General features: G+C 34.1%; 2 protein-coding genes across 3 annotated transcripts in view; both read right to left on the bottom strand.

Moving 5' to 3' along the window:
* Positions 1-628: 628 nt before the first annotated feature.
* On the bottom strand, positions 629-20,751 carry ogal (O-GlcNAcase like). The gene is made up of 16 exons (XM_056467845.1): positions 20,580-20,751; positions 18,572-18,623; positions 18,381-18,478; positions 16,904-17,034; positions 16,158-16,329; positions 15,733-15,831; positions 10,380-10,658; positions 10,190-10,288; positions 8,159-8,385; positions 6,573-6,747; positions 6,246-6,331; positions 6,053-6,145; positions 5,319-5,389; positions 5,129-5,249; positions 4,342-4,465; positions 629-962 (listed from the first exon to the last, which is right to left on the bottom strand). Exons 1-16 carry the CDS (start codon positions 20,620-20,622, stop codon positions 826-828), a joined length of 2,007 nt encoding a protein of 668 aa, XP_056323820.1. The 5' UTR covers positions 20,623-20,751; the 3' UTR covers positions 629-825.
* Positions 20,752-23,581: 2,830 nt separating this feature from the next.
* The window catches only part of LOC130237282 (peroxisome proliferator-activated receptor gamma coactivator-related protein 1-like), a 17,327-nt gene continuing 15,408 nt past the window's right edge, over positions 23,582-25,500 (bottom strand). For both annotated transcript variants that reach the window (XM_056468176.1, XM_056468177.1), the window contains exon 12: positions 23,582-24,418. In XM_056468176.1, coding sequence (XP_056324151.1) covers positions 24,321-24,418 — 98 coding nt within the window. In that variant the 3' untranslated portion in view covers positions 23,582-24,320. The remainder of the gene's footprint in view (positions 24,419-25,500) is intronic.

Here is a 25,500-nt window from a genome sequence, read left to right as displayed (position 1 = left end):
ACGAAACACTACAGAAGCTCAGGGGACTGAAACTACAGGGAACAGATGCAATAATAGAGGAATCCTCTAAACAAACAGAAGAAATGCACTGGAGAATAATGGGAAGAATTCCAGGAATAGTCTTAACAAATGATTTGCCTTTATTATTAAAATAAACTACAAAACCTCAAAACCTATTATAGTGGCAACACTTTAAAATAAGATCTGACATGTTAACATAACAAAATGACTACAAAAATATTAAATATACACAAAGTCAACTCTATCATTAATTGTTGAAAATATATATAGTATATATCCAAAATAAGAGTTTGTTTTGACATGATAGAAGTGTGTGTATTATATATATTTATATTATATATATATATATATTATGCATATGTGATACACACACATACAGTATATCCAAACTATAAGAACCTAATAGCACAATATAATATACACAAACAACTGTATTATTAAATTATTAATACATATCTAACTGTTAACAGATGAAGCTTATTCTAAAGTGTCACAATCACATATTATGTTGTTTTAGTGTCAAGTGAATGAACAACACTGGAGATGTTTATAGAATATTTTGTTTGATTCATGACGTTAATTAAAAGTTAAGGGAGAGACGTGCATATTTAAATGCATATGCAAAATAAATTTTATTAATATTTATTTTTGAGTGTGCCGACCCTTTCTGAAGTTCATAATTCATTCATAATTAATTAACAATACAGGTTTTGCACACCAAAAAGCAAACATCTGATGGATTTCAGCACAGAATCAGTGTTTTCATCAGTGTATTGTGTTGAATGGGGTGTTTATGTGCAGGTGTCAGAGTTTAGTTCCCATGATGACCAGGTTTGCCGGCAGACCGTCGACTTTCAGCACCTGAAACACGTTCAGCGTCTTCAGGAAGTCCAGCATTCGTCTGTCGTTGGATCTGAACTCGCTGAAAACTCCTTTAGACCCTGAGAAAAACACACAGGTAGTTGACTATAGTAGACGTGTCACTCGTATAAATTTGAATGACGGAAAAGTACAACGATCAAAAGTACATACTTATGAGCAGTGGTGTATAGTAACAGATATCAAATACTCAGACTGCTGTAATTGAGTAGTTTTCCTCAGACATTACTCAGTAGTTTTATAAATGTGTACTTTTACTTTCACTTGAGTACATGTTTAGTGCAGTATCGGTACTTTTACTCCTCTACTGTCCTTCAACCTGCAGACACTACTGTATTATTTCCTGTCTATGGGGATTAGAAGAATCTGTCCTGTGATTCCTGTCCAATCAAATCACACACAGAAGGTAAATCACATCATAATGATCTTCCTCAAGACATGTGTGATTTATAATTGAAAGTGTCCAGAAGAAGATGTCGAAAATCTTTACACGAACTGACCCAGAGACTGTTTAGATGCATGTCACTGATGAGAAGATGACCGATGTTTACTGTATGATGAGCAAAATCAGCAGGCACAAGACGCCAACATGACGTCAGACTGATGTTGTATCCTAACATCGCAGAGACGTTGCATTTTGTTTGGAAATGAAAATCAAGTTGAAGTCAGAACTCAACGTCAGGCCAACATCAATGTCCAACCTAAAACCAACGTCTAATGATGTTACAACTTGAGGTTGTGTGGATGTTACCACTATGACGTCTATCAGAGGTTGGATTTTGGTTGCCATACCTGATGAATAAATATCAGTATTTGATGTCATTATGACGTTGGTTTAAAATGTCGGGTCGACGCTGGATTTTGGTCACTTTCTAACAATCTAATTATCAACGTAGTAATCAATAATTCAATAAATAATAAATGTAAATAATCAACCAAATATCAACGTCATTTGACGTCATTATTGTACATCAAAATAACATTGTCCTTAGACACTGGCTAGTAGGGGTGGGTATCGTTAAGGTTTTAACAATATTACTAATTTTAATTGATACCACATATCAGTTTGGTACTTTAACGGTTCTCTTATTGGTACTTTTTGTAATGTTTTTTATTTAAAAAACTAAAAACAAATTGAACAGAATTAACAACACTTTATTTTATTATTAAGTTTTTTATTTATTTATTTTTTTGGCCTTTTTGCCTTTATTAGATAGTACAGTAATGAGACAGGGAGTGAAGTTGGAGAGAGGGTTGGCAAATGTCCTCGAGTGGGGATTCGAACTCAGGACGCCCTGACGTGCCACTGCACCATATGCCAGCGCTAACCACTAGGCTATTGCGCCAAATACTATTAAGTTTTTAAAATAAAATGAAACCAATAATTGTAAAACAGGGCGACGCAGTGGCGTAGTAGGTAGTGTTGTCGCCTCACAGCAAGAAGGTCACTGGTTCGAGCCTCGGCTGGGTCAGTTGGCATTTCTGTGTGGAGTTTGCATGTTCTCCCCGTGTTGGCGTGGGTTACCTCCGAGTGCTCCGGTTTCCCCCACAGTCCAAAGACATGTGGTAGAGGTGAATTGGGTAGGCTAAATTGTCCGTAGTGTATGAGTGTGATTGAGTGTGTATGGGTGTTTCCCAGAGACGGGTTGCGGCTGGAAGGGCATCCGCTGTGTAAAACAAATGCTGGATAAGTTGGTGGTTCATTCCGCTGTGGCAACCCCAGATTAATAAAGGGACTAAGCCGACAAGAAAATGAATGAATGAATTGTAAAACAAATAAAAATATATATATTTTCCTGTAAAAGAATGTACAATGGTTTGAAGGAAAATCAACATGTCTGCCTTTCTGGCAGAAGTCAGGACCTTTCTTGGTTTATTGTGCTCCCTGCAGTTGAAAAATGCGCTCTTTGCATTGCAAAATGAAGTTAAATGAGATGTTTATGATTTTTTATTAACGCATTCACATAAATGATTTAACAGTGTTTGGGGAGTTAACTGTGTTTTAATACAGTTTTGGAGCATCTTCCAATGTAAATTATTTTATAATTTCTTTATAAGCATAGTTTATTAGTAGGCTATATTTGTAAATACAGCTGATGTAAATGTATTTTTAATGTTTAAGACTTATTAACTGCAAAACAAAAATACTGTTTTCATTGTAATCGTATGTGTGTGTTTATTAAACTATTAACATTATACTAATCAAAGAGCTTGGAATGACCAAGAGGCGACACTCAATAGAACATTCAACAACAGCAACAGCAGCGCCCAGCAACAGCCCCGCGATTCCGCCACTTTGGAGTGAAAGCGATCGGCAATCAGCTGCTTTGTTTTTATTTATTTATTTATTTTAAAAGCGCATCAAAGGTGAGATACAACCTGAAAGACGAAAATACAACATTTACTATCACAATCATCAGCACTTTTAATTGTTTATTTTACAGACTTATAATATGCTGTTGTTCTATTGGAATTTTCATCCCAAAATGGCCGCCGCGTGACACTAGCGCCATCTAGTGGCTGTTTACCAAAGTGTTTACCAGTGTGTCGCCTCTTGGTGATTGATTGCTCTAATTTAGGTGATTGACTGCTGGCACAACGATGTGGATGATGTAACGTTACTGTTAGTAGCTAGGCAGTCAAAGGCATTCCATTACTTTTCATTGCTAATTCTCTTTTGAAAGATGCTTAGCCAGATTGCTTGCGTTTCCGCTTATACAAAAAAACAACTTGTTGCGTTTGTTGCAACGGGCATCGTCGCTGTCCACTCGGGAAATACCACCCTTTTGGTTCACTCAACAAGCTTACGAGTCTGTTTCGCGAGCTATGTGTGTGCGCTTAGCGCGAGCCTCCTCTGAGTGTGCGCGCACAGCCGAGAACTGTGAAGGCTTTTATCAGTCATTGGCTTTTATACTTGACGCGCTCTCTGGAAACACGAGCATTTCAACACATCATCTGTCATATTTATTTTCCTGCAATATTGTGGATTCATCAGCAGCAGGTTAATCTGCCGTTCACGAGTCTGTCATGCGGAGAAATCTCCTCAGGTGTTTGGATAATGCTGCATTCAGACGGTAATCTTTATACACGTTCGCATTGTTCTTGCAGATTAAATATAACACAGAAAAGCTGATTTAAATATGTTCCTGTTGGCTAGATATTAATTTACCGCCATTTAAACAACTTTATCGCCTCTCCACTTGACGGTTGGTCTCGCGCGTCCGCCATGTTTGAAGTTTGTTTACATTTTACGGGTAGAGTTTGTAGTTCTAAGCAGTTACTGCACTGACGGTTTTTACACCATCCGGCGTACTCTTTTTAACATACTACGGCTTGGAACACTGTTTTGAAATACTATTTAGTATGAATAGTGTACGAATTAGGTCAGAACACACTCTTAGATCAACAACGCTGAGCAGGAGGAGGTGTTGTTAAACTCACCGCTGTCTCTCAGCGCTGACAGCAGCTGGAGAATCAGACGCTTGGCTGCGCTGTGGTCGGGAACTTTCGAGTGGATCTGAAGAGCAATGACTGATGGGAAATCCTGCAGCATCGTCTCTGGATACTAGACATATGTAGATATTCAATAATTCAGTGCATTGTGATAATAAACATTTACAATATAGAGATATCATAGGCAAAATACAGTGTCTCATTGTTATTTTCACTTTTAGTCTCTGATATATAAAGTGTTTGGTGATGTTTGAGATGAGAATAGCACACAGATAATGTTCTCTAACTCTCTGAAACTGACCCTTTCAGGCGTTGATCCTAATTGTGGTGTTTTGGTGACTGTCGCTTTAAATGCAAATGAGACTGTGCTCTTTTCAGAAGAGGGCGGAGCTACAGAAGTGTTGCGAGTGCTGTGCATCAGTGTGAGTGTGTCAGTCTATGTCGCTCCTGTCGCTGTTCATCTAAAACTCCACATCTATAATCCTCTTAGTCTATGCTGACATTATCTTCAGCAGCTCAAACACTCTAATGGCTGATGGACAGACGGCTGCTTCTCACTCAGGGCTGCTGTTTATGCTAATGAGATGGAGAGACGGGCACTAGTGGGCGGGGCTTTCCCCCTCTGATGACACGTACAAAGGGAGAATGTCAATCAAACTATAATTAATTCATCTTTACCATTAGATGCTGGAGATATTCACACACTGCTGACACACACACCTGGGTTTAAACACCTTATTAAAGGGATTTCTGCTTAATAGGTGCCCTTCTGTACCTGAGATTTATTCATGGCCGTCTTCGCATCACTGAGAGCGAAAGCATATCCACAAACTCCTGAAGCATCATCCAGAATCAGACTGCAGCTCTGCGACGGCATCATCTGACCCTCCACCAACCTGACGGAGAAACAGGAGTGAGTGAAAGTGTTCAGCGAGTTAACGAAGCGCACTCACTAGCGTTCTCACCGGTCGCCGACCAGCTCCACCTTCTGCTGCGTCTCAGTCTGCATCTCCTTAAAGATCTTCATCACCTCCGGCTGAAGAGGAAGACACGGACACGGGTATGATTATTAACTCCCTTTCTGCTCATCAGATCATTCATTCATTCGGCTGAGTCCCTTTATTCATCAGGGGTCGCCACAGTGGAATGAACCGCCAACTATTCAATACACACTCAAGGCAAAAGGGAGTCAGACCTGGTAAGTTTTAGATTTTAAAACTAAGTTTAAATTGTTTAGAGCGATCAGATTTATATCCGATCAGAAAAAAGGCATGAAGTGGCCAGCTGTAAACAGGCCCTCAGGGTTAAATGTGAACTGAAACCTGAAATCTGTGTGGAGTTTGCATGTTCTCCCCGTGTTGGTGTGGGTTTCCTCCGGGTGCTCCGGTTTCCCCCACAGTCCAAACACATGCGCTATAGGGGAACTGATCAACTAAACTGGCTGTAGTGTATGAGTGTGTGTGTATGGGTGTTTCCCAGTACTGGGTTGCAGCTGCAAGGGCATCCGCTGTGTAAAACATAGGCTGGAATAGTTGGCGGTTCATTCTGCTGTGGATTAATAAGAGGACTAAGCCAAAGGAAAATGAATGAATGAATGAATGAACCAGCATCATAATAATACAGGAGAGTATATGATGATTGTGTGTATGTGTGTGTGTGTGTGCGTGTGTGTGTGTGTGTGTGTGTGTGTGTGTGTCACCTGGTCTTTAGGCGTGCAGGGTCTGATGGTGTAGATGCGTGTGGCCGGAGGGCTGCGGAACAGATCGCGGTTCCCATGAGATGGCAGCATTCGCTAAACATTATAAACACACACACACACACACACATCATCATCATCATCATCATCAGGAGCTCAGGGTGAGTCGCAGGTCAAAGGTCACACAGAAACACACCTGGAATTCTCCAGACAGACCTCCTCTGAAGCCCCACGGCTCCGGGTCATCAGTCAGAGCCAGAGCAGGGTGAGGAGTCTGACCTCCTAAAACACACACACACACACACACACACACACACTTCAGTACACTCGCTCAAACTTACACACATGCTCACAGCCTCCCACTGTCTTACACACACAGACACTTTCTCTCACATATGCATGTACACATACACTTTCTCTCATACACACACACCCTCTCTCTCCCTCTGAGACACTTAACTACGTTCTATCTCTCACACACTCATTCTCAAACACACACACATACACACACACAGATCTGTACCCAGAGTCTTGACGTAGGCTTTGGCCATGGTGACGCCGCTCTTGATGTCGCAGATGTAGTTGTAGAGATCATAGAGGATCAGCCTGTTGGGGGCGTTAGAGAGTCTGTTGAACATCTGCACCACAGCAGCGCAGCGATCATCAAACTGCTGCGCGCGCACACGCCACACACAACCCTGCGCAACAACACAACAAACATGGAGGAGTTCAATAATGCATTCATATCTCACAACTGTTCGGTATTGTGTGTGTGTGTGTGTGTGTGTGCGCGCAGGGTTGTAGAGTGAAACTGAAGCTGTGGTCAGTGTAGTGTTGTAGGTGCTCTGTCTGCATGTCTCCTCCTGCTGGTCACTCTTCACTGATCTTCATCCAGCAGTAGATCAGAGTGTGAAGGCTTCATCAGCAGAGGAACAGCACAGTTCTGCTTCAATACTGCACACAACACAGCATTATGGGGACACAGCAGAGTTCAGAAGAGGACAGAGTGTTGGTGTGTGTCTCGCTGCGCATCTGTGAGCAACACAGCGAGTGTGTGTGAGGATCAAGAGCCGCGATATCCAGAGTAATGTCAGCAGACCACCAAGAAGAAGCAGCACATCCAGCAGGAGGAGCTGTGGAGGCCAGAGGAAGCTGTCTGATAGAGACGTCCTGCTGATAACCCTGATTTACCCAGAACACATCAGAGCACAGCTGATCCACTCACTGCAGGATGACATGTGCAGCTCCACTCTCCTGTGTCCAGCAGAACTGTTGGTCTGGAGCTCCACTGGGTCAATATACATGACCCAAACCTCTGCTCACTCCTGCTGATGCCAAACGCCGGTTTCAGTGGAGCAGCGGTGAAGATCTGGAGCTGTGGACGATGAGGAACATGTACTGTTCTCTGATGAGTCCACCTTCACTGTCTTTCCCACATCCAGGAGAGTTACGGTGTGGAGAAGCCCCAAAGAAGCGGCCCACCCAGACTGCTGATGCCCAGAGTCAAGCATGGGGGGGTCAGTGATGGTTTGGGCTCAATATCATGGCATTCTCGAGGCCCAATACTGGTGCTAGATGAGCGCTAGGACACCATCAAGAATTACCCAACCATTCTGGAGGACCATGTGACCCAATGGGTCAAACACTGTATCCTGAAGGCGGTGGTGTGTGTCAGGATGATAATGCAGCGATACACACAGCAGGACTGGACACAGAGCGGTTTGATGAAGATGACAGTGAACATCTCTCATGGCCTGCACAGTACCTAGATCTAAACATTATTGAGCACTTTGGGGTGTATTGGAGGAGCGAGTCAGGAAAGGTTTTTCTCCAGCAGCATCAGTAGTGACCTGAACCCTATTCTGAAGAAGAACGCCTCAGAATCTGCCCTCTGGCCGCTGTGCAGGACTCTTGTCTCATTCCCGAGACCAACTGATGCTTGATTGGGGCAAATTACACAATACAATGAGTAACTGTGCTCTAAAACCAGGCCTCTCGGTTTCAAAGTCCTGTGTATGTGTGTTCTCTGACCTCCTCGTCCTGTGTGTGTATGTGCGCAGTCAGTGCAGTTCCTCCAGCATGTGTGTGTGTATGTGTGTGTTCTCTGACCTCCTCCTCGTCCTGTGTGTGTGTACGCAGCCAGTGCAGCTCCTCCAGCATGTGTGTAGCAGTGTGTCCGTGTTCATAGGGTAGATAGAAGAGCTCCGCCAGCAGTGTGAGGTCCGCTAGTGTCAGTGGCTCTGCGGTGTACAGCGGGTTGTCTCGGGGCCCCGGCGTGTGGCCCTCCGTCTGCATCGGCTCTTCTTCACACACCTCCCTTCTGCAGCGCCCAGAGCCTCAACACACAACAACAACTCCCATAATGCAACACACCAGCAGTACCATCAAGCTTTTACTCAATTTTAGGAGCAATACGATTACATGCAAATTCATATTCAAACTCATATTTAAATTCATATCCAATTAAATTCAAATAAATATTCAAATAAATATTCAAATTTAAATTCATATCCAATTAAATTCAAATAAATATTCATATAAAAATTTAGTTCAATAAATAATCGAATTAAATTAAAATGCATATTCAAAAATGAAATAAATATTCAAATTCAAATAAATATTCGAATTTAAATGAATATTCAAATTTTATTCAAATTCATATTAAAAACCAAATAAATAATAAAATTCAAATAAACATTTAAATTCTAATGAATATTCAAACTCATATTCAAGTTTAATATTCAAAAATCAAATAAATATTCAAATTCAAATAAATATTCAAGTTCAAATGAATAATCAAATTCATATTAAAAATCAAATAAATAATAAAATTCAAATAAATATTTAAATTCAAATAAATATTCAAACTCATATTCAAGTTTAATATTCAAAAATCAAATAAATATTCAAATTCAAATGAATATTCAAATTTTGTTCAAATTCATATTTAAAATCAAATAAATATTCAAATTATAATAAAATTTTATATTTCAAATAAAATAAATATTATTCAAATTAAAAATGTATTCAAATTCATATTCAAGTTTAATTAAAATTCATATTTAATTAAAACATTTTAAAGCATTTGAAGAAAATTTAAATTGTAGTAAAGATAAAACAATAATAATACATTTTAATAAAATTATATTATTAAATTATAAATAATATATTTGTATTGTAAAATGTATTGTAAAAATATAACTATCACAAGCACAATGCTGCTATAACAACTCTTTATTAAATAAAAACACCACCATAAAGTAAAAGTTAATTGAAATTAAACAAAACATACAAAAAACTGCTCATTTTAACTACATTTTAAATATTAAAATAACTAAAACTAAAATATCTATAGACAAAACTAATTTATAAAAAATACTATAAAAAAGCACAATAAAATGACAAAATAATATTCTCCATAGTTGTTTGTTGTTAGAATTTACAGAGGTTAATTCAGAATATTAGGCTTAGGCTATAGATTGCATTAAAGCAGAATTTGTAAAGATTTAAATATTTAAATTAATTGTGGCATTATAGTAAATGTGCTTCATTTGATTCAAAAAGAAGAAACCATTAAAAGTCCTAAAAAGTCTTCCTTTCATTTCGGGTGAAATTTAAGCTAGAGATTTATTTTAATATTCATTAAGTTTATATTAATATTCATTATTTGGTTTAATATTAGTTTGCATGTTCTCCCTGTGTTGGGTTTCCTCCGGGTGCTGCAGTTTCCCCCACAGTCCAAACACATGCGCTATAGGGGAACTAAATAAGCTAAATTGTCCATAGTGTATGTGTGTGAATGAGAGTGTATGGATGTTTCCCAGTACTGGGTTGCAGCTGGAAGGGCATCCACTGTGTAGAACATATGTTGGATAAGTTGGCGGTTCATTCCGCTGTGGCGACCCCAGATTAATAAAGGGACTAAGCCATAAAGAAAATGAATGAATGAATGGTTTAATATTGTCAATAATTGTATCTTATTAAGCTATTTATATTAATATTTAAATACATTAAATATGTAATGTTTAGTTTTATTTCAATCTAATTAAATGAATATTTAAATGAACACAAATGATTGTTAATGACTAGTGATTAACGATTATAGTCCAGTCAGACGTGATGATAGAAATGGGTTTTTACCATCAGGTTGTTCAGCTCTGCAAAACTCCACCAGCCAATCAGTGAGTGCCAGCTGCAAAGCCTCATGGGGGTTGTAGTCTGACCCCTGATCGTCTCCATCTGTGGCATCATTCACAGACAGATGCACTTCAATAATGGTGAAAATATAATCATTATTATCTGTATTTATGTTTCATCACTGTATTCATACCCATAGATACGTCCTTCTGTGCGCTGCTGGATTTGCACCATGTGGCCAGGGTGTGAAGAGCCACAAAATTGGGTTCAAATTCACAGTTAGGGTTTGTGAGGACTCCTCTGAGTTTGGGGATGAGTTCTGTGGGCCGGTTCTTGTAGGGTCCCAGGAAGAGTCTCTGGGGGTCGTAATCATTGGCGTGGATGTTGTCCCAGATCACCGGCGGTCTCCGTAACACCGCAGAAACCTCCTCTATAGACGCCACACTGATGTCCTGAGAAACCACCTTCGGGCCTGAGGGGAGGACGCAAACACAGCACAGAAAACACTGCATCATTCTCCTGCAGTTCTCAAGCAAAACTACATTTACTTTAATGCATTTGTGCTTTTGTTAAGATTTATAATTGTGTATTTATGCATTTCTGATTTTATATTTGATTTAAATGTGCATTATATTAGATTTAAGAGTGTATATTAATGCATTTATGATTTTATATTAGATTTAAGAGTGTATATTAATGCATTTATGATTTTATATTAGATTTAAGAGTGTATATTAATGCATTTATGATTTTATATTAGATTTAAGAGTGTATATTAATGCATTTATGATTTTATATTAGATTTAAGAGTGTATATTAATGCATTTATGATTTTATATTAGATTTAAGAGTGTATATTAATGCATTTATGATTTTATATTAGATTTAAGAGTGTATATTAATGCATTTATGATTTTATATTAGATTTAAGAGTGTATATTAATGCATTTATGATTTTATATTTGATTTAAGAGTGTATATTAATGCATTTATGATTTTATATTAGATTTAAGAGTGTATATTGATGCATTTATGATTTTATATTTGATTTAAGAGTGTATATTAATGCATTTATGATTTTATATTTGATTTAAGAGTGTATATTGATGCATTTATGATTTTATATTTGATTTAAGAGTGTATATTGATGCATTTATGATTTTATATTTGATTTAAAAGTGTATATTGATGCATTTATGATTTTATATTAGATTTAAGAGTGTATATTAATGCATTTATGATTTTATATTTGATTTAAGAGTGTATATTAATGCATTTATGATTTTATATTTGATTTAAGAGTGTATATTGATGCATTTATGATTTTATATTAGATTTAAGAGTGTATATTAATGCATTTATGATTTTATATTAGATTTAAGAGTGTATATTAATGCATTTATGATTTTATATTTGATTTAAGAGTGTATATTAATGCATTTATGATTTTATATTTGATTTAAGAGTCTATATTGATGCATTTATGATTTTATATTAGATTTAAGAGTGTATATTAATGCATTTATGATTTTATATTTGATTTAAGAGTCTATATTGATGCATTTATGATTTTATATTTGATTTAAGAGTGTATATTAATGCATTTATGATTTTATATTAGATTTAAGAGTGTATATTAATGCATTTATGATTTTATATTTGATTTAAGAGTGTATATTAATGCATTTATGATTTTATATTTGATTTAAGAGTGTATATTAATGCATTTATGATTTTATATTTGATTTAAGAGTGTATATTAATGCATTTATGATTTTATATTTGATTTAAGAGTGTATATTAATGCATTTATGATTTTATATTTGATTTAAGAGTGTATATTAATGCATTTATGATTTTATATTTGATTTAAGAGTGTATATTAATGCATTTATGATTTTATATTAGATTTAAGAGTGTATATTAATGCATTTATGATTTTATATTAGATTTAAGAGTGTATATTAATGCATTTATGATTTTATATTTGATTTAAGAGTGTATATTAATGCATTTATGATTTTATATTTGATTTAAGAGTGTATATTAATGCATTTATGATTTTATATTAGATTTAAGAGTGTATATTAATGCATTTATGATTTTATATTTGATTTAAGGGTGTATATTCGTGCATTTATGATTTTATATTTGATTTAAGGGTGTATATTCGTGCATTTATGATTTTATATTTGATTTAAGAGTCTATATTGACGTATTTATGATTTTATATTTGATTTAAGAGTGTATATTGACGTATTTATGATTTTATATTTGATTTAAGGGTGTATATTCGTGCATTTATGATTTTATATTTGATTTAAGAGTCTATATTGATGCATTTCTGATTTTACATTCGATTTAAGGGTGTATATTCGTGCATTTATGATTTTATATTTGATTTAAGAGTGTATATTGATGCATTTATGATTTTATATTTGATTTAAGAGTGTATATTGATGCATTTATGATTTTATATTTGATTTAAGAGTGTATATTGACGTATTTATGATTTTATATTTGATTTAAGAGTGTATATTCGTGCATTTCTGATTTTATATTTGATTTAAGAGCGTATATTGATGCATTTATGATTTTATATTTGATTTAAGAGTCTATATTGATGCATTTATGATTTTATATTTGATTTAAGGGTGTATATTCGTGCATTTATGATTTTATATTTGATTTAAGAGTCTATATTGATGCATTTATGATTTTATATTTGATTTAAGAGTGTATATTGATGCATTTATGATTTTATATTTGATTTAAGAGTGTATATTGATGCATTTATGATTTTATATTTGATTTAAGAGTGTATATTGACGTATTTATGATTTTATATTTGATTTAAGAGTGTATATTCGTGCATTTCTGATTTTATATTTGATTTAAGAGTGTATATTAATGCATTTATGATTTTATATTTGATTTAAGAGCGTATATTGATGCATTTATGATTTTATATTTGATTTAAGAGCGTATATTGATGCATTTATGATTTTATATTTGATTTAAGAGCGTATATTGATGCATTTATGATTTTATATTTGATTTAAGAGCGTATATTGATGCATTTATGATTTTATATTTGATTTAAGAGTGTATATTAATGCATTTATGATTTTATATTTGATTTAAGAGTGTATATTAATGCATTTATGATTTTATATTTGATTTAAGAGCGTATATTGATGCATTTATGATTTTATATTTGATTTAAGAGCGTATATTGATGCATTTATGATTTTATATTTGATTTAAGAGTGTATATTGATGCATTTATGATTTTATATTTGATTTAAGAGTGTATATTGATGCATTTATGATTTTATATTTGATTTAAGAGTGTATATTGATGCATTTATGATTTTATATTTGATTTAAGAGTGTATATTGATGCATTTATGATTTTATATTTGATTTAAGAGTGTATATTGATGCATTTATGATTTTATATTTGATTTAAGAGTGTATATTGATGCATTTATGATTTTATATTTGATTTAAGAGTCTATATTGATGCATTTATGATTTTATATTTGATTTAAGGGTGTACATACGTGCATTTATGATTTTATATTAGATTTAAGAGTCTATATTGATGCATTTATGATTTTATATTTGATTTAAGGGTGTATATTCATGCATTTATGATTTTATATTTGATTTAAGAGTGTATATTGACGTATTTATGATTTTATATTTGATTTAAGAGTGTATATTGACGCATTTATGATTTTATATTAGATTTAAGAGTGTATATTGATGCATTTCTGATTTTACATTTGATTTAAATGTGCATTATATTTGATTTAAGAGTGTATATTGATGCATTTATGATTTTATATTTGATTTAAGAGTGTATATTGACGTATTTAGGATTTTATATTTGATTTAAGAGTGTATATTGACGCATTTATGATTTTATATTAGATTTAAGAGTGTATATTGATGCATTTCTGATTTTACATTTGATTTAAATGTGCATTATATTTGATTTAAGAGTGTATGTTGACGTATTTATGATTTTATATTTGATTTAAGAGTGTATATTGATGCATTTATGATTTTATATTTGATTTAAGAGTGTATATTGACGTATTTATGATTTTATAGTTGATTTAAGAGTGTATATTGATGCATTTATGATTTTATATTTGATTTAAGAGTGTATATTGACGTATTTATAATTTTATATTTGATTTAAGAGTGTATATTGATGCATTTATGATTTTATATTTGATTTAAGAGTGTTTATTGATGCATTTATGATTTTATATTTGATTTAAGAGTGTATATTGATGCATTTATGATTTTATATTTGATTTAAGAGTGTTTATTGATGCATTTATGATTTTATATTTGATTTAAGAGTGTATATTGATGCATTTATGATTTTATATTTGATTTAAGAGTCTATATTGATGCATTTATGATTTTATATTTGATTTAAGAGTGTATATTGATGCATTTATGATTTTATATTAGATTTAAGAGTGTATATTGATGCATTTATGGATTTTATATTTGATTTAAGAGTGTATATTGACGTATTTATGATTTTATATTAGATTTAAGAGTCTATATTGATGCAATTATGATTTTATATTTGATTTAAGAGTGTATATTGACGTATTTATGATTTTATATTAGATTTAAGAGTGTATATTCATGCATTTATGATTTTATATTTGATTTAAGAGTGTATATTCATGCATTTATGATTTTATATTTGATTTTATATTGATTTAATAGCACGCATATATGCATATCTTACTATATATTTGATTTCAGTGTGCACTCATCATTGTAATTTAGATTATTATACACTCATGCATTTTTGCTTTAGTTTATATTTAAATGTTATGCATTCATGCTTTTCTGATATTTTTGTTTGTTTATATTTACAGTTGTGCAGTCATGGCTGTGCTTTCATGCCTTTCTATTTTCAATTCAGATTTCACATTGATTATGCATGCATTTCACATTGTTATTTAAGATCTTGTTTAAATGTTTAGGGTTAATCAGTTTAGATTATCATCATGCATTCTTGCATTTCTGTCTTTTAGTTCATTTTAACCTTAATGCTCTTTTTATTTTCACTTCAGGATTACCACAATTAATAATTAATTCATGCATTTCTGTTTTTCATTTAGATTAACATTAATGCACCTTTTGTTTTCCATTTCAGATGTGTGAAAACACTGTGCATTCTTCCATTTCTGCTTTCAGGTAAGGTTTGAAATTCTGCATTTCAGTTTTGCGTGTTCAGAATGTTTCTTATGCATGCACGCATTTTTGTTTTGACTTCAGATGATCTCTTAAGCATTCGTGCATTCATGTTTTTAGTGCAGATTTTGATTCATACGATCATGCATTTCTGTTTTCAGCTCAGGTTTAAAGTTATGCTTTCATGCTTTTCTGTTTTTATCTGCCATCCTGCATTCACATCTCTTTCATGTCTGCCAAGTGCATAAATGTGAGCAGATAAATGTCACTGACAGACCCTGACATTTGAGTCTCTAAGGTGATGACATTACCTGTCCAGAGAATGTCAATCCCAGCGTTGAGTTTCTCTCCGACAGTGTTCAGATACGCCGACAGCGGCACGCTAGGAGTGCAGAAGGCAGCGCAGTAATCTGCAGCACACATACAAACACATTAAAGATGCTGGCAGGTGTAGACCGAGCAGATATAGTGAAAAGAGAGAGTGTGCAATCTTTAGATTTGGTTTGTTTTGTTGTGCACTAAAGAAACAGAATGATAGTTCACTGATATTTTTCAATAATATGCAAATAATCATGCAATTCACAAACGTAAATAAACTGAAAACACTTGTGAATTACAAAATATGGAAACTGTCCATTAACATATTTTAAAGTAAAGTTAGGAAAGTGTAAAACAATGTTGTATTTAATTTAGAGATGCTCCACATTAAAGCAGCTGTACATGAGTGTTTTTGTACCTGTGGGACAGAAGAGGAAGGTGTGCGGCTCCTCCAGATGCAGAAACACCTCATTAGTGACAGAAACCTGAGCTTCAGCAAATGAACTGAACCTTTCTTTATCAGCAGGACACATTTCTGTCTCGATGTCATCAAACAGCAGCGCGAAAGACCGACAGCCGAACCCACAAACCTGCAGAGGCAAAAACACAGTACATATCAGGAAGAAAAGCACAGGTGAGAGGCATTAAAGGAGAGCTATTCTGCCTCTTTATACACAGCCACAGTCACCAAAACACTACAGTTAGCATCACAGCCTAAAAGGGTCAGTTTCAGAGAGTTAGAGAACATTATCTGTGTGATATTCTCAGCTCAAACTCACAGACGCATTTCACATCTTGTAATAAGACGCATAATGGATGCTCTTTAAAGTCAGCATGAACCGTCAGCATGCTGAGACGTTTATTTCAGTATGTTGACGTACTTCCAACTGAAACTGAATATTAAGTAGGGGGCGTGGCTTTAATTATGCGCATCATTCCCTCATGCCGAACAGAGGGGCGTGGCTATGGACATTGTGGCTGAAGCATCAAACTGGCATCATCAACCAATGGAGATGCTCAGACTGAAGACTGCTAACGCACACATTGTTGTCAGCGGATTAACATGCACAGATTAATCGCTCAGCTAAAGAATAACAGTGTGAGATCTCACAAGAAACACTACATTTAGATTTGACACAGACTTTAATCAGCTGGAATAATGACCTGTGTGAGTTTCCTCTTGAGCGCCGCCACCTCTTTAGGGTTGGAGAAGGTGATGTCGAGACCCGGAGAAATGGCGTAGATGAACTCCACATTATTCTCTTTAGCAGCGGAGATCAGCGTCATCAGTTGATCTGCATAATGGCAATGTATAGTTATTATTACTCTGCAAAAACTGCTTTACTTACCTAGAGTTTTGTCTTGTTTCTAGTCCAAAAATCTCTTAAAATCACACAGCAATTTTGAGACAATTAAATATTGTGTTGTTTTCAGAAATAATGAGTCAAAATTAAGTGAGTTTTTAATTAAAACAAGCAAAATAATCTGACAATGGGGGAAGACAAATAATCTAGTTTGTCAGTTTTCAGAGAACCGAAAGTGAGATCAGTTGGAAAAGATGTAGATATAAGAAGAAGACGGAAGAATGATAAGTTTATGTAGTAAAACAATATGTTGGCTTTCTCAAGCCAGCATAATTAATTATGCATAATTACATGCAACTAACCAGAAACCTAACCTGCTTCATAACACTAACCATACATAGTGAGTATGTGTAGTTAAATAACACTGCTCATTAGTTGAGCAAATAATCACACTGTAATAAGTAGAAGTTGTAAGTCTAAATGAAGTTAAAACTCCCTCCTGTGAATTTTTTATTTAAAATATGAACTTTTGGTAATAATAATAATTTATAATAATTAATTGAATAATTTTCACTCCAACAACAAATAATAATAATAATAAAATATTAACATATTAGATATATAGGTAAAGCCAGGCGAAATCTGCAGACATTTTTTGCTATTTCTGTGGAGAATTGGAGATTCATGTGGGAGGATTTTAGGAGTATTATAACTAAAAACTTAATATATGAAATAAAAAAAAAAAACCTTTTTAACTTTTATTTAATGTTTACAAAGCAAATCCAATGAGATCCTCTTATTTGGTAAACAAAGCAAATCTCTCTTATAATATCTCTACTGAAAGACAGAAAATATTAGTTTAAAAACTGTATTGTAAATAAATCAGGTGAAGATTTTAATATTACTATTATTAAATCACAATAATATTAGTGAAAATTTATTTAAAAACTGAATAAATATAAATCTGCACACATTTACACAAGTAAATACATTGACTAAATGATGGGCTAAAAATCTGCGCATTTCTGCGCGCGTTGATTCCGTGTGCTCCTAGGTACCGGTATTGTGCATAAGAAGAGTTTAATTATCATTTATCAGTAAGAAATTTATCGTAGGTGCATCCCTATTTTTATTATTATTATTATTAAATAAATTTAGTATAAAATAAAAATAAATATTAACTGTATTTTGCATCTTTATTATCACAATATATCGTATTATTGAATATCAGCATGCATCTAAAACACATTCATCCATCAAAAATAATCCTCCTGCTAGATTAAAGTTTGATTTCCAGCTTAATGCAATGCAAATGCATGAATGTAAATGCAGAAAACCTGCTTCCTCCAGGGAATACAGATCTCTCCAGTACATCCGGTGCTTGTAATCATCTTTCGGGGCATACAGGTACGTGTTCAGGCCTAATTTCAGCTCTCTGGGAGGAAGATAACACACACGCACAGACACACATATAGAGATAAATGCACTGATAACCCGTGATGGGATCTGATAAGAGTGTTTTATTGACCTCCTGAAGAGCTCTTTCCTCTGGCTCATAGTCCACGGCCGTCCATAAAACCCTGCAGCAGACAAAGGTCACAATATAACACACTGACATTACACTTACAGCAAGAATACACTTTAATGCACACCAATGTGACAACAAATACAGTTTATTATATTACATAATGTCAACAAGCAAGCAAAATACATTGTGTGGGTCAAATTGAATTTTTATTTTATGATAATAATGATTAGTATATTAATTAAAGGTCATTTTTTTACATGTTATCCATTTTCTACTGTAATTATGCCAAACTCAAATTGTGGTTACGCATTGTCTTATGCTTTATAATTATTAATATCTAAAAAGTCTTAAATTAAGAAGCATTTTCTTATCAATTAAAAAATAATGTGTTGTTTTCAGAAATAATAAGTGAAGATTAAGTGAGTTTTTCCTTAAAACAAGCAAAATAATCTGCCAACAGAATAAGAAAAATAATCTAGTTTTTGCTTTTGACATAAGATTATTCTGCTGACCCTATCATTTTGACTTATTATTTCTGAAAACAAGAGTACACTGTAATGTACACCAATGTGACAACAAATACAGTTTATTATATACTACATAATATTAATAACCACACATTCAGCCTAAAATACATTGTGTGGGTCCAAATGAATTTTTCTTTTATGATAAAAATGATTAGTATATTAATTAAAGGTCATTTTTTTTACACGTTATACATTTTCTACTGTAATTATATCAAACTCAAACTTTGTTACACATTGTCTTATGCTTTATAATTATTAATATCTAAAAAGTCTTAAATTAAGAAGCATTTTCTTATCAATTAAAAAATCATGTGTTGTTTTCAGAAATAATAAATTAAAACTAAGTGACTTTTTAATTAAAACAAGCAAAATAATCTGCCAACGGAGTTAATAATCTAGTTTTTGCTTTTGACATGAGATTATTCTGCTGACCGCATTGTCAGATTATTTTGCTGATTTTAATTTAAAGCATACAAAATTTTGACTTATTATTTCTGAAAACAAGAGTACACTGATAATATCAACAATGTCTAAAATAAAACACAAATTTAACCAAAAATACTTTGTGTGGGTCCAAATTAATCGTTCTTTTATGCCAAAAATAATTAGTATATTAATTAAAGGTCATGCTTTATATATTTTACACATGTTCTACTGTAAATATATCAAAACTCAAACTGTGGTTACGCATTAACACTTAAAATAGACAGATTTAAAGGTGGGTTTTCTCAATATTTAGATTTACACTATGCAATTCATACAAAGCAAAAGATGCTATCAGAGTTTTTGCCTTGTTTCTAGTCCAAATATTTAAACATTCTTAAATCAAAAAGCATTTTCTAGACAAGTTAAAAATAAATCAAAATTAAGTGAGTTTTTAATTTAAACAAGCAAGCGAAATAATGTTGTTTTTACTTAATAATAAGATTATTTTGCTCACTCAATTGGCAGATTATTAAACTCATTTTGAGGGGAAAAGTTCACTTAGTTTCTGAAAACAATATATATTATTTGCTTGTCTATAAAAAGCTTCTTGATTGAAGAATGTTTAGATATCTGGACTAGAAACAAGACAAAAACTCAAAGTAAGAAAGCATTTATTTGCAGTGTCTCTTATTGTATAATGCATTTGATATTTAATGTGTTGTATTAGTAATATCAGTCTGTTCAGCATATTAATATCCCATCATAACATAAGGACTTAAAGAAAAACACAAGCTTAAGCAACAGAACTATTCACTTCTCTAAAATATATTATCCACATAGATATCACCTTTTGGAAAACTACACATGTATATAGAAGGGAAAATATATACACTGTCCACACTATACACAACACTTCTGATTGTGACTGTAATGCAGTGAGATGTACCTTTTAGTAAAGCTGATTTGGAGAAATAATTATTGTGGAAGCGCTATACAGATAAGCTTGAACTGAATTGAATATTGACTTATTTCATGAGGATTTTTCAGTCACTCACCCTCGACTACTCCACTCAGGAAGATCTTGGATTTGCTGGACATGTTTCAGCTCAGATGATCAGTCAGAAGTGTGTGTGTCTGTTTCTGGATGTGCTGAAACTCACTCGGACACTGTGTGTGTGTGTGTATGTGTGTGATAATGTTTATGTTTATAATCACTCCGCTTCCTTGTTCTGCGCGTGGTCACAGCGCTGCGCATGCGCGTTCCTGCAGCTGTCATGTAAACCCCGCCCTTCGCCCGGCGTCAAACTCAAACTTCGGCAGTTTCAGGTGTTTATGACGAGTAAACTGTAGAAAATTGTTTTTAAGACCAACAGAGACATCCAAACTATTGAAATAAGTTTATAATTGCAGGAAATTGTGTTTAACGAGCGTCTAAATTACCTGAATATATCAAATTGAAGTGATCATTTGTCTCCATTTGTTTGAGTGTACGTTAATTTTCGTCGTCTTCCCGCCGAGATTGTACAACGTAAAACTGATCGTTTATTAAGTAAGAGTTAACACAAGGTGGTTATTCTTTTTATTTTAACTAAGCATTACAAACTAAATGTGTTTTCATGTGAGTGTTATTAAATGGTCGTTAATTTACTGTTTTATTCCTTCAGCACATCACCTCATTTTAGCGGGAAAGCAGTAAGTACGTTACTTTACTATTAATATTTTGTGTTGTTTGCTACTTGTTACACAAATTAGTTTGATAATGTCTGACAGAATATACAGCAAGTGTATATGTACTCAAATGATGCAGAATCATCTTTCTTTAAAAACATTTTTGTACTTGTCAGAACTTTTGTTAAAACATATTTAATCTTTTCCCCATTTCTCAGACACACACCGTGTGTGTTCGACATGATTTAATACTGATTGATAATTAGTGTGCCTTTTTGTACAGCTTAGAGTTTTGTACATTTTCATTTTAAGTCATTAAATATCGTTACTTAAAATAGGGCTGCACGATATTGGAAAAAATGTACATTGCGATATTGTTTTTTTCTCTGCTATATATATTACGATATAAACGCAAATTCATCAGACTTAAATAGCTCTATTTGCAAAGTCATTAGTTTAGACTGAGTGGGATAATTGTGTAGGGGAGTGAAATATAAATATATTTTTCATTCATTTGCTACCGCTTTTCCGGGGCCGGGCCGCGGGGTCAGCAGTCTCAGGAGAGAACCCCAGACTTCCCTCTCCCCAGACATTTCCTCCAGCTCCTCCAGGGGGATCCCGAGGCGTTCCCAGGCCAGCCAAGAGACATAGTCCCTCCAGCATGTCCTGGGTCTTCCCCGAGACCTCCTGTTGGGACACGCCTGGAACACCTCCCTAGGTCCAGGAGGCATCCGAAAACAGATGCCTGAGCCACCTCAGCTTACTTCTCTGGATGTGGAGGAGCAGCGGCTCTACTCTGAGCTCATCACCCTATCCATAAGGGTGCGCCCTGACACCCTGCATAGGAAACTCATTTCAGCTGCTTGTATCCGAGATCTTGTCCTTTCGGTCCTCCCAAAGCTCATGACCAAAGGTGAGAGTAGGAACGTAGATTGACCGGTAAATCTTTGCCTTTCGGCTCAGCTCCTTCTTCACCACAATGCATTACTGCTTCTGCTACACCAATCTTGTCAATCTCACGCTCCATCCTTCCATCACTCGTCAACAAAACCCCAAGATTCTTGAACTCCTCCACCTGGGGTAAGGACTTTCCTCCAACCTGGAGATGACAAACCACCTATTTTCCGGTGGAGCACCATGGCCTCAGACTTGGAGGTGCTGATTCTCATCCCAGCCACGTCACACTCGGCAGCAAACAAATATATTTTAAAATAATTTATTATATACATATAATAAACAAACTATGGTCCCACATAAACACAATAGAGCACATATTAAAGTGAAATAAACTGTGCTTTATGATTTTCTGGGAAGAGACTAACAGTATTCAGGTACAGAAATTCAATAATCAAATAGTCTTCATCATATAGATAATTCAATACAATTTATCTTAATTAAACTTCTTTATGCGCTACTGTAAACTGTCCTAAAATGCTCACACAGTCACAGACCTTAAAACACATGCAGATGACAAACTTTCACTCTAATGGTTCAATTCTGCAGTCTCAACACTAGGCATGGGATGATAACCGTTTTTAAGGTATACCACGGTTTGGAAAAGGCAAGGTTTTAAAACCGCCAACATTTTCTGCTATATACCGTTCCTATAGTACGTGTAAGATTTTTATTTACATTTTTTTGTTTTGTTTTTAAGGACAGCAGTATCTCCAGCAGAAAATATGTCTAAAGATGCTGTTAAAAATTGTAAAGAAATCGGTGTTTTTATGAAGACAGCAGAAGTCAATCATTGATTTGACTTATTTAGCCTGACATCATTACTGCTCTAAAATATTATAAATCTTTCAAAAGATAAAATAAATTGTTTTCAAAGGAGAAAAGTTTTTGTTTATACCCAGATATTTAAAAAGAATATATTTTAGAGCAGTGAGCAGAATACTGTGAAACCGTGATATTTTTATCCATTGTTATCATACCATCAGAATCTTATACCGGACCATGCCTACTCAACACAAATCTCAGGTTTTATCTGTGGTTTCTGGTCACCTATAATTCCTACTTAACATTGCATATCTTGGGATGTGGCAATTGCAGACGCACACATTGCGATATTAATGCTCAAACCGTATATTGTGCAGCCTGTATAACGTACAGAACTCTAATCTCTTCATGGTAAACTTTATTCATTTGTATTTTTCCTCAGATTACTTTTGTTTTTTGTAGACTTTTATGGTATATTTTATGGATGTGTTTTCTATACTCACCTTATTTAACATACAATTATGTAAACCAGTGTATAACTTTATTTTCTCTACAGTCTAGTGTTACTGCTAAGATATTTTTAAAGCAACACAGAAAAGATTTCATTAAATTATATAACATTGACGAAAAACAAGTTTAAAAGCAGAAAAATGAAGAGATGTCACATTCATTAATACATAAATCTTTTTATTCAGATAAAGTAACGTCATTACAACTGAAAAAGGATGAAAACATTTTTGGTATCACTCAAGAAAAACAGGTTATATAAAGAAAACAAACCAATTGCCATTTAAACTATGATGGCAATTTGCTCCTTTAATGCCTTTCCATTTTTATGTACAAAATTATATAAACAAAAGTACTTCAACAGAACTGTCAAGTAAGAACGAGGTGAAAATGAAGTCAGTTTAGTGAAGTGCAATCAACCCTGCTGAAAAACCACAAGTATGCATTCCTGCTTAAACTCAAGCATGATTCAGACTCCCAGTGTAAGTGCATCTGTGTTTTAATGATCACTGATACTGTTAACAGAGCTTAACTTCTACTTAACCCAGAATACTCCTTTAAACCTGCTTAAATTGTAGAGTGGGTTTAGTTGCATGTGACCAAGGTAATAACAAAATACTGAATTTAAAGTCATAGTTCACCCAAAAATAAACATTTACTAACTCTCACATGGTTCCAAACCTGACTTTGCTGAACCTATAATAGAATATATTGTGTGTTTTAAACTGGTAACTATTGACTTCCATAATAAGAAAAACCAACACTATGGTAGTCAATGGTTTTCAACATTTTTCAAAGTATCTTCTTTTGTGTTCAACAGCAAATGCATCATTCCTGTGATGTTTCAACAAGGTTTTCATCAGGGCTCTGAGGTAACGTTAATGTGTCCATCTCCAGCTCTGCTACCTCTTCTGTCCTCTCTGAGCCTGTTTCAGCAGCGTGTCGAAGTCAAAAGACTCCAGTCGGCTCCGGGATGCGGGATCAACGTCCCGGTTGGAATCTAAATGCAAAACAGGTAATCAGAAAACAGGCAGAAATAGAATATTTTCATTGATCTGGGGCTGTATTCCGAAACACGAAATAATTTCACAAAACTAAAAACTCCTGAGAACGGTTTCAGGAATCTGCTATAGAAAGAAAATATTTTAAAATCTTTATCAAGTTATTAAGTTAACTTTAATAAGTTATCTCCTTAATCATGGAGATATTCCCATATTTAGATACATTTTTTTAATTTATATAAAAAAGGCCAAAAAATATTTGAATTCATTAAAGTTAGTCTCAGGACATTTGTATTTGTGAACATGTTTCAAGAGAAGTCATTACATTAAAATGACTATTTACATTAAAATATTTGTTTACAGAATATGCAGGATATACAAGAGATATTTTATTTAGAAGAGATGCTGCTTGTTTTCTACTTTTAACATCAAAAATTTTGTTTCCAAAAGTGCAAGTTATTTATTTTCACTTTTTAATAAGAAAGATTTTAGGCAATGTGTGTTTTAATTTCAGTTGTTCAACGTTGATGTTCAATTAATAATCATAGATAGTAGATAGTGTGTGTTTCCTTCAATTATTTAAAATCAAGTAACGCATTCAGAAATCTCTAGGGACAGCATAGTGGGTAGTGCTGTCGCCTCACAGCAAGGTCTCTGGTTCGAGCCTCGACTGGGTCAGTTGGGATTTCTGTGTGGAGTTTGCATGTTCTCCCCGTGTTGGCGTGGGTTCCCTCCGGGTGCTTTGGTTTCCCCCACAAGTCCCAAGACATGTGGTATAGGGGAATTGGGTAAGCTAAGTTGTCTGTAGTGTATGAGTGTGTATGGGTGTTTCCCAGTGATGGGTTGCAGCTGGAAGGGCATCCGTTGTGTAAAACATGCTGGATAAGTTGGCGGTTCATTCCACTGTGGTGACCCCTGATTAATAAAGGGACTAAACCGAAAATAAAATAAATGAATGAATAAACGAGATTTTGATTTTGGCCAAATCACCCAGCCCTAAGTTGACATCATAATAATATAAAACAATAAACAGTATCAGTAATTACGATTACTAAAACACATCACAACAATTACAGACATA

The sequence above is a fragment of the Danio aesculapii genome, chromosome 11 (assembly GCF_903798145.1).
Source record: "Danio aesculapii chromosome 11, fDanAes4.1, whole genome shotgun sequence".
Taxonomy (NCBI): domain Eukaryota; kingdom Metazoa; phylum Chordata; class Actinopteri; order Cypriniformes; family Danionidae; genus Danio; species Danio aesculapii.
This window is presented reverse-complemented; position numbering and strand designations above follow the sequence as displayed.

What these genes read in the sequence shown, in the direction of transcription:
- ogal (XM_056467845.1), bottom strand. Translation starts at nt 20,622, where the DNA reads ATGTCCAGCAAATCCAAGATCTTCCTGAGTGGAGTAGTCGAGG. An exon ending in GTATTCCCTGGAGGAAGCAG is followed by an intron (nt 17,035 to 18,380) that starts GTTTTCTGCATT and finishes GCCATTATGCAG; the next exon opens with ATCAACTGATGACGCTGATC. An exon ending in TCAAGAGGAAACTCACACAG is followed by an intron (nt 16,330 to 16,903) that starts GTCATTATTCCA and finishes TTGCCTCTGCAG; the next exon opens with GTTTGTGGGTTCGGCTGTCG.